Raw genomic sequence first — 10,915 nt, forward strand, 5'->3', positions numbered from 1 at the left:
TAACAAGTTATTAAACAGGAAACAATTTTTTTTTGGAGTCGGGTTTTGCATGAGAATTCATTATTTGAAATTATACTTACGCAATTTTAGCAACTTTTACGTTTTAATTTAGATCACACTAATATTATAAAGGCGAAAGTTTGTATGTGTGTGTGTGTGTGTGTATGTTTGTTACTCCTTCACGCAAAAACTACTGGGCGGATTTGGCTGAAATTCGGAATGGAGATAGATAATATCCTGGATTAGCACATAGGCTACTTTTTATCCCGGAAAATCAAAGAGTTCCTACGGGATTTTGAAAAACCTAAATCCACGCTGGCGAAGTCGCGGGCATCGGCTAGTATTGTATAAAGTTCTCAGCTTTATTAAAAGATGCATTGTGATATGCCTACTTAAAACTTAATTTAGTTCCTTCCTTCGAAATTAGGTTATTTTAATTACAATTTTTTTCTCCTACGGCAAAACAAAACAAAGATAACTAACTACAAACGACGCACTTGATGCTTGTCTTCGAGTCAATGATGAAAACTACGTAACAGTTACGAGTAGGTAATAAATAAAAATAATCACAAAGAACGACAAAACTAATAGATTTTGTTGGGGAAAATTGTTACAACTTGAACTCAAACAACAATAACACAATAGGTAAACAATTATGATTTGTCTATTCGCGTGTATAGAGATGGAAACGATATAATCCACCGGATGCAAGGTGTTGTTTGACCTCAATGATAACACGATGCAATTTATTGATTGTGCAGTTTTGGCAATAGAACTAGAAACATGCGCGGGTTAATTCTAACTTTTCCACGGAGATGATTCCTAAAGGTTGTACACCAAACTTAACTACTGAACCAATTTTGATATATGCATGTATTCTAGACTTTTCGGGAGATAGTCCGAGTTAGTCCCCCAAAACGTAAGATGAGCATTATTAATGGGTTATCTTGAATCTGGGTTACTATTTTTATCAAAAATAGAACTAATTAAACCCTGACCTTTTCGTTATCGTCTACGAGACTTAAATAACAGATTTCCTCCACATGTAAAAATCTCGTACGAAAAATCCAAATGGATATAAAATGTACTGCTAAAAATATGTAGGTATATTTAAAATGGCATCAAGATAATGTCAGTCATTATCCTTATCATTGTCGTAAATAAATATAAGACCGCTAACCAATAAGACGGGTCTGTTTACCTGAATAAAACGATGCAAAAAATGTGGGTCAATGTACCTATGAAAAACTTGTGAACACTCTTCTTACAAAAAAGATAGCCTTAACCAAAATGTTAGTGACTGTGTTCATTGTGATGTTGGCACTAAACTATATAAATAGACAAGGAAATTACTCACCTTTTACGTCTCCGTGTAGTGTTTTGACGGAGGGTGCGAGGCCGAAGGGCGCTTTTGGCACAATCGCGGCTCCCTTGTTCTTCTCGAAGAGCGCTTTTCGCTCGCGCAGCGACATTTCCGCGGGGTCCTTCTCCTTGGACCTGGGGCTGCCCGCTTCGAACATCGCCGCCTTCGAGAGCACTGAACTCCTGTCGACATTGCCGTTCAGCCTCGGCGCGAATCTCCTGAAAGCCGGCGAACCCTCCGTCGCCGGTTTGTCATCTTTTGTTTGTACACACTCACTGTTGTCGTTCTCTTCCCGTTCGACCACATTGTTCTCTTTGTCTTTATCACTTTCACAGTTCTCGTCGTTTATCTTGCTCGGCGGCGTCGGCGCCCGGTACTTTTTGATAGAAGGTTTTTTAGTGATAGTGGCCGGCGAGGCGGCCACCATAGTCGCCATGTTGGGGGCTGAAGTTGCACTGGGGGTTGTCGATGCACTCTTCGGCTCCTGTCGTTTTAGTTCGTGTTGCGTCGGGGCGAAATCGTAAACGAGCCGCGATTGGTTGGCGGAGACGCGGCGGTACCCCTGGCCCTCCTAGGATTGGACAAGGGCGGCGGATTGCGCGGGGTGAACACGTGCTAACATACCGTGGATCGACACGGACGGTTCGGAGGCAAGTTTGACCGTAACTGGGTTAGTGTTGACGAAGTTGCATCATGTAATATTGCGTAATTCGCTAAACGGGTCAGGAGAGCAGGTTGCAGAACTTGTAAGGATTGACAAAGGTCGTCGTGAGGCCTATTTGTTTACGATTGTTTCAGAAGTATGCGGGACGCGTGAAACGTGGGGATGCGTCGAGTGGTGAAGTACGACTGCCTCACCGAGTCACCGCGTACGGGTGTACGAGGTAACACGTGCGTTAAACCGGCCAGGCTGCAGATTGTATTATTTTGACGCGCGACGGGACTACGCGGTTTCGTGTGAGGAAATGTGAATGACGTTGATGTTTCGGTTAATGAGGAAATAATGTCAGCTGACAATTGCCACAATAGGTGTTAATCCTTTGTTGAATATAAGTACGTTAGTTCAGCGGCTCTAAAATTAGATTTCATATTTTAATAAACATCGGAAGTGCATATAATAGGTTATCATTGTTTGCATTTAAATCTAATCTATAATGACCATCTAGCGCATTGTGTAGATCACAGTAACTCACTGAAAATGGAAATCCTAAAGGCATGCAACTAACCACTGCTAATTTAAATCGTCACTAAATGATTAGTAGGACGCCAAGAAAGAAAACACATTTGACCCAGAAATCAGTTCCGATACGATAGCGTAGAAAGAGAAACTATTATAATTTTAAAAAGGTTAATCTACTACAAAACTTACTATCAGTCAGGTAGTGGTCAAGCGCCTAACGGAAGTAAGACTGTTCTGTTTGTTTTCTATTTCAACCGTCGTCAACAGACCGTTTCCTAGTCTAAGAGACAGTGATGAAACATTCTATGAATCATTCTCGACCTTCAAAATCAACCGTCAAAGAAATCTTCATTTCGTGTAGGATCCTACTAATATTATAAACGTAAAAGTTTGTATGTACGGATGGATGTTTGTTACTCTTTCATGCATAAAGTACTGGACGGTTTTGGCTGTGGAATGGTGATAGATTGTACCTTGGATTAACACATAGGCTACTTTTTATCCAGGGAAATCAATCAACTCCTTCGGAATCATGTTAACTGTCCAAATTCTAAACTATTAATATACTTAGATATTATTTTTATGCAGTCTACGAGTAAAACTGACGGTTTTATCTCAGTTGACCTATAAAATGGTGATGATGACGCACTCGGGGCTACACTAACTATATGGCCCATTTTTGAAATATTACGGAACTGCATGTTACGGAAGATGAAATCATCGGGTTCGTATGTCATTATAATAAACTCATTACTATTAGTCAAAACTCACACGTGAAGTATTAGCTCTACGGAAATCTTGGTGCTATATCTAGGACTCAGTTGACCTATAATTCGTGATGATGACGCACTTGGGGCTACATTATGTGACCCATTTTCAAAATATTATGGAACTGCATATTTCGACAGATAAAAAAATTTATAATAAACTTATTACCATTAGTCACAACTCACGAGTGAGCCTTTGTTGGAGTATTGGCTCTACGGAAATCCAGTTGACCTATAAAATCGTGGTGATGACGCAGTTGGGGCTACATTATGTGACCTATTTTCAAAATATTACGGAACTGATGTTACCGAATATGAAAACATCTGGTTCGTGTGTCGTTAGACTCATTCATTGCCATTAGTTACGACTCACTCGTCACAGTGACGATTTTGTTGTATTAGCTCTATTCAAAATGTTGGTGCTATATCTAAGACTATTTATTCAGTGAGACCACGGGTGCATGGTGATATGGTGGTACAACGTAGACCCACCAGTGGGACAAAACGCTGGGATCACGGACCCGGCACCCCCATTACCCCTTTAGATATAGAGCTATGATCGATAAGGTGACTATTACGTAAAACAAAGGCTATTGTTTAAAATTTCAACTTTGATTTGTGAGTAAACAGCGAACGGCCTTGAAGGAAGCTAATTTAATCATGAAAACGTTTAGTGTATTAACCTACTTGGTTGGTCCAAATCAACAGGTAAGTTTAAAGGTCAAGAGATATGTTTTATAGCAGTAGATCACATTGGAATAAGCACTAGTCTATCCACATCTTCTAGTATTTTCTCAGATACCTCTAATTCTAAAAATCATTGCGATTTTCGTATGAACATGTCAATACTAGGGCTTAACAGCTCCGAAATTGCCATTTTGGTATAACTCCGGATTTTCAAAATATTACAGGATCGTTCGTAAAATCGGACTTGTAGCGAACGTAACCGAAATTCGATTGAATTATTTTTTTGGAACAGAACCTTTTTCAGCGGTTACATTTAAAAAAAAGTGTGATACTGAACCATGGTTAGGTAGCAACGTCTTTTAGACAAGTAAAGGAAAAATTCGAAAACCCTAAAATGGTTAGATCACAAAAAAAGTGTTATTTCTTGTAGGAAACCCGGTTTTTTTCTTTTCCATTCAAATATTTGACTACAATAAACGGTAGCGTAGATGGTAGTGTCATTGACACATTGCTTAGGGGAATGTCCATCACAATTTCGTTAGGACCACTATAAAAACAATTGGTTTAATAAACGCATCTACTCGAAGCTATTTAAGTAGACAACACTCATTTTTAGGCAGGGTTAATTTTACAGGCTACTTTCTTTATGGTTAAGCTTCTTCCACACATGCGGGACCTACTTATAACTTGCGTGTTAGAAATCGTACCGCCCATGAAAATGTATTACGAAACAAAGCCGAAGCGAATTGATTGCATTTATAGTGTACCTTTGCTATATCTAATTGACGATTTAGCAATAGAAGTTTGGAAGTATTAGCCAATCAAAAGAACTTATGACTATCGCAATGATCCTTTCTATGTTTAATCTAAAAAATTAAAGTTACTTATTTAAACCGGTCAAGTGCGAGTCGGACTCCTACACAAAGGGTTCCGTACCACCATTTTCTGATGTAGGCACTAAATCACGGTTTTCGGATTTTTCCTTTACTTGTGCTTATAAAAAAACAATGTTACCTCCCTGCTCATAATTCTCTAGGTCAACGGGAAGTACACTATAGTTTTTGAATCTCTTGATGGGTTTCGATAGACAGACAGAAAACGAAATGATCCTATACGGGTTCCTTTTTTTCTCTGGGGATACGGAATCCTAAAAATTCTAACGATAAAAACACAAAACAAGGTTTTGGTTGACAGGCTATCAAGTTCTTATTAAAACACTCAACACAACCAAAAAGGTTCGATGCACCCGATCTTGCCGTCGAGATAAAAACACCCGCAACCGGTAACCAATATACGCAAAAACTTGGTTCAATGTACCATAACATTGAAAAATTCAAGAGCCTTAATAAAACTACTCAACTGTTTTTATTAGCTAACATTTTGCATTGTCAGTATTAGCCTGAGGTGATAATACAGCCAAATTATGAGGTTCCCAAACGTCTAGAAGGCGAGAAAGATTTGGAGATAGTTTCATTCAGCCGCGTTATGACGGTCTGGCGTAATTTTGATGCAAGCGCGAAGAAGTCGCTTGCATCAGACGAGGAAAAATTGTCAATTCGCAAACGATTTCCTGTTTGCGTAATTTTAAAATATATTGTTCAATAAGAAAAGATGATGAAAGTTTTTTGAAAATTACACATTATGGTTATTTTATTATTATTATAAAACTTACTCTCACGCCCGGTTACAAAATAGATATAAATATAAATATTATATAAAAGCCAAAGGATATAAATAATATACTTACTTACACACATAAAAATAAATAAACCTACATATACGTTACATAAATACATATTTGTACCGGGCGGAGGATTACACCCCGGCAGGACCAAACGATATATTAGATATTATTATTATTTTTGAAAATTATGAATTTATGGTTCTGTCGCGAGTGGTAGCTATGGTGGTAGCCAATCATAGATTTTTTATTGCACGGCAAGCTTGCGCTTGACGACAATCATGCTTTAAAGAAAGCAATGATGAAGTCTAAGTTGGAGCGCGCTTGCCTAGATGATTGCAATCTTCACACTGTAAGTAGCAATTGCTTTTCATCAGTCCAGGCTTGAGCCAATTATGAAAAAAAAATCCCAAATCAACAGCTGGGAATCCTATTTTTACGGGAATTATTTTACCCTACCGTCCTGAACGTGTTTAAACAAAGCTATAACAACCTCACATCTCACAACTGGGCGAAGGTGATCTTTTACATTATTTAAATCGATTTCTTCTTAATTCGTAAGCCAATCATCAAGATAATGTGACACTGACACAAAAAGGTTTGGAAGGCCAACAATATCATCGCACACCTATAACAAGATTGGATCATGCCTATAAACTTGGTATTTTATACCTTATATTTTATTGACATGAATGAGGGCAGCACCAGCAGGCCTGCGTATCTCTTTGGACATGTAATTTTGCTTTACACTAGGCAGTGTTCAAGAAATTAACAATTTAATTTTACACTGCGCAGTGTTCAAGAAATAATTGAAATGCCATCAGCCAATGACTTCTATGTATAGTATACATGTCACTGCCATCACTATAGTTGACTGCCATCGAGATTCAGTGCTTGTATCGCCATCTCAACTGGTCAGCGAAGATGCGCAATAACAGGAACTCTTTGTGTTACAAGTTCTAGAAGTTTGATTAGATAGGATGGTCATGTTGCCGCCCTGGTGTTTCGTGTTAGGTCTTTATCTATATCGTGTTTCCAAGCTATAACAAATAAATTAGGACTAACTGATGCCTGCGGCTTCATCTACGTGTAATTCACGCGAAAGTTTTTAAAAACCCCGCGCGAAACCGGGGTTTTTAAAATTATTTTCCGGGATAGAATGTAAACTTTGTGCGTCTCCAAGATGCAAGCTTTCTTATACCATACGTCAAAATTGATTAAGCGGATGGACCGTGAAAAGGTAACAAAACAAACACATTTTCGCATTTATAATATGAATATGGGTTTTATAATAGCACACTTTATTTTGACAGCGTATAAGGGACCACATCTGTTTATGATATCACGAAATAACACCAGACTGTTATGCCGTTGTATAAATAAGCAGTAAAAGTCGCCCATACCCATAACTCACTGTCATGTGGCATTGCCGGATGATCGATGATGATTTAACGTGTAACATAACATACGATGCGTATGCACTACGCGCACCACAGTAGTGTATGTAGGTATCTATTTGATTATTATCTATGGCGCCCACTCTTAACTTAAGATAAATGTCCAACTTCTAGCGCGCTCCATACAAACATAGTTTGGTTCTAATTTGAATACTAACCAATTTAACTTGAAATTAAGAGAGGGAGGGTGGTATGAGCTCTTATAATCTTGTACTAAATCGCTTTCGTATTTGTGTGCTGCATCATGTTATGTGACGAACCTAATTAATAGGTACTATTCATATTATATTTTCCTAAGTTCACATAGTACTTTTAAAAACAAAAAAAACTGACGTAAAATCTAGATTCAGCTTAACCACCCTGAAACAGCCATCCTAAGGTGTATACTCGGAAATGTGTATCCGTTTATCCACCCCGTACGGCGAAATTGTATATTTTACTAGCCGATGCCCGCGACTTCGCCCGCGTGGATTTAGGTTTTTCGAAATCCCGTGGGAACTCTTTGATTTTCCGGGATAAAAAGTAGCCTTTGTGCTAATCCAGGGATATTATCCATCTCCATTCCAAATTTTAGCCAAATCCGTCTAGTAGTTTTTGCGTGAAGGAGTAACAACACACACGTATACCTACATACAATATACATACACACAAACTTTCGCCTTTATAAAATTTGTGTGAAGTGTGATTTTTAGTCCGGGTTAGACAGATGAACACACGTTTCCGAGTGAACACCTTGGGCTGGCTATTTTAGGGTTTGTTGTGGTATTTAGCAATAAAAATTAGATGTCATCGTACATGTCTTTCATTGACACGATATGATGGTAGCGGCTGATTAATAGAATTAGCCAAGGAATTTAACGTCGCTATCACCCTCCCACAACCCGCACCCTACTCCCCGAGCAGTTTCAGTCAAGCCGTACAGATAAAGAACTTTTTCTAGATGGATGTAATGTACATCAATCCATTAATTATTTGGCTAAGTATAAGTAGGTAAGTGTAGGTATTCACATTGGCGAATGAGGACTTGGCACACATTTACTAATTAGTTATTAATGCACTATTTACCCTAATTTTTACATTTTATCATTCTCGTTGATATTTGCCATAGTTAAAATGCGATTTTCCAAATCGGGCTCAAATTATCTTGTGTTTTGTTGGCTCAAAATTTCTAAGTGCGCTAAGTTTCTAAACAGTCGTTAAAGATCAACTTTTTTATGTAAAAGACTCCAGCTTAACCTGATACTTTGTCACATGTTCGTTTTGACGACTTAAGATCACATGACATCGTTAGGATCGCCCTGATTTTAATCTCCTTAAAATGGATTTCATTGTCTGACCTTTCTAAAAATCAAAAACTACAAATTATTTTCATAGCAACAGGGCTAGTTTACTGTCTCTTTTGAATCATCAAGTCTGTCTGTATAGCTATAATAGTGACTCTATTCGTTAGCGTTGACATCTGATAGATATTTAAATACTGCTGGACATAGAGGTAGGTCTCTTCGGGGACTTCCGCACGCCATAGTCTTGTGCCGCCTGATTCTACTACCGGCTTTAAAAGCCTAAGATAAGCCTAGATCTACCCGAAATTACCTATTATTAGGTATTCTGTGACTAGTTTGGTAGAAAAAACCAACAAAAACACCAATTTACAGTGGTCTCAATTTTTATTTAATTTTGCATTGAGTATTGGTGAGAATGAACGCAGCGGGAATAAGCGGTTTTTTTAAACAAATTATTGTTCTAAGCAAAATAATTTAATCATTTATTTAAAATTAAATATCAAAAAATAAAAATATTATATTATATGTATTACATAACAGTAACTTGACAAAAAATTCCGTTTTTATCGAGAGCTTTTTAGTCTGTTCTCGCCATAGATATGTAGTTCTCGCCGTTTTCATTGTTTCTTGTTTCCTAACAACAGTTTATCGATCGTTTAAAAATTTTATGGCGGCGTCCAAGATTTTAAACTTCTGGGTGGTCGAGGTCAAGAATAGTCTTATGTTGCAAGATTATGGGGGTCTGTAGTTTAAAAATCCACATTTACATAAATACGATTAAAAACTGTTCATTAGATATTGCCATAGATTTGGTTTAAAAGAAGTTAGGGGGCGTCCAAGTACTACATGAAGCCATTTCTGAAGATTTTTGTATACCCTAGCGCGCTCTCATGATTCAATACTCTTCATACAAACGTAGTCTGGTTCTTATTTAAAAATTAACTAATAATTAAACTGCTTTGAGCCCCTATAACTTTAAACCTACACGTTTTTACGGTAATCTGACAAACCGGACACAGATATTATTGTCTAGACTCTAGAACATGTATGTGGACCAAAGTACGTTTGTATGAGGCGCGCTACAAATAAACTTCTCTTAACTCTTCTTCCTTTCGTCCTACCTATAATTATAATTAAGTCACTCACAAATCATAATGTAGTCCAAAATGGGAAACGTTAACCTAGAAGAATTAATGTGGAAGATAGAATAACTATGTATGTACTTACATTTCATGAACTAGAAAACGGTCTGAGCTAACTAAGAAAGGATATAATTTATTAATTTCCTGATCTTCACTGACTGGAATATAAAATTGAACCCGAAGACATACGAAACACCATTCAGACATACCTCTACTAACCCAAGTGGCTTTTCACCAGACGGAATAGCAATTATTAAAATTAAATATTAGGTGAAAGTTTGTGTGTATTTGTGTGTATGTTTGTTACTCTTTCACGCAAAAACTACTGCCCGGCTAGCATGGGCAGTAGATAAAAATTATATCCCCGATTATATCCACTGATTTCTATGACATCATTGGATATAATCGGGGGACATAATTTTTATCTACTGCCCATGCTAGCCGGGCTGGACGAATTTGCTGGGAATGGACATAGATTATACCCTACATAGACTACTTTTTATCTCGGATATTTAAATCAATGAGTTCCCACTGGATTTTTAAATACCTATATCCACGCGGACGAACTCGCGGGCATCAGCTAGTAAAATATATTCCAATAAAAGGTGAAAACGAGACAGCCAATATAAGGAGAAAAAGGTTAAAACAATGAACCGTGAACTTCTTTTCGTGTAGGTACTTATTATGAAACTAAAGGTTTTGGATTTTCAAAACCGCGCTTGGAGTCGTAAAAGCGGCGGGCATTCTTAACGCTTCAATGCTATAATGCCTTCACAATATGCAGCGGAGTGGTCGCCCTTTTGTCTCGGTCCGCCAAAATTATGTTTATGCGTTTCTCAAGTATTGCCTTTATTATCAACAAAAATATGGCCAAAAGCCGTTTTGTTTTCCCTTGTATGTGTAGTGAGTTCAATGATTTTTAGTGCTTTTAGGGTTCCGTATTTGAAGAATGCCAACGGCACCCTATTACCAAGACTCCGCTGTCTATCCGTCCGTCAGTCTGTCTGTCTCGTAAACCTTAATAGGTAGAGTTAAGATTTTCACAGAATGTGCATTTGTATTGCCGCTATAACAACAAATAATAAAAAATTCTAAATGACCGCTGTAAACATTAAAAAAAAAGTGTTCTTGTAAGTATGGAGCCTTTTGTGTGAACTAGACCAATTATTTTCCTTTTGAGGTACGGAACCTTTCTTCTTCTTCTTTTCTCTGGGCTGGTTTCCGCACTTAAAAAAACCCTAAAATGCATTTGAAGATCTATCTCGATTTTGCTAGTTCTGATGACGTAGTTGCGCCCTAAATCTCGATCTGCCGTCGTCAGACGCGTCAACTTATTACGTAAAACTACTCGTCCC

The 10,915-nt window shown here is 37.8% G+C and overlaps 1 protein-coding gene and 1 long non-coding RNA gene across 8 annotated transcripts in view; both read right to left on the reverse strand.

The window, feature by feature from the left end:
• The window catches only part of LOC123865565, a 417,170-nt gene that overhangs the window by 302,348 nt on the left and 103,907 nt on the right, over positions 1-10,915 (reverse strand). The window lies entirely within an intron of this gene.
• LOC123865525 (anillin-like) overlaps positions 1-10,915 on the reverse strand; it is a 56,307-nt gene that overhangs the window by 36,258 nt on the left and 9,134 nt on the right. For 5 of the 7 annotated variants that reach the window (XM_045906598.1, XM_045906595.1, XM_045906597.1 and 2 more), the window contains one exon: positions 1,358-1,934. In XM_045906598.1, coding sequence (XP_045762554.1) covers positions 1,358-1,934 — 577 coding nt within the window. The remainder of the gene's footprint in view (positions 1-1,357; positions 1,935-10,915) is intronic. The other 2 variants (XM_045906599.1, XM_045906600.1) reach the window with 2 other exon arrangements.

Source organism: Maniola jurtina, chromosome 5 (assembly GCF_905333055.1).
Source record: "Maniola jurtina chromosome 5, ilManJurt1.1, whole genome shotgun sequence".
Classification (NCBI taxonomy): domain Eukaryota; kingdom Metazoa; phylum Arthropoda; class Insecta; order Lepidoptera; family Nymphalidae; genus Maniola; species Maniola jurtina.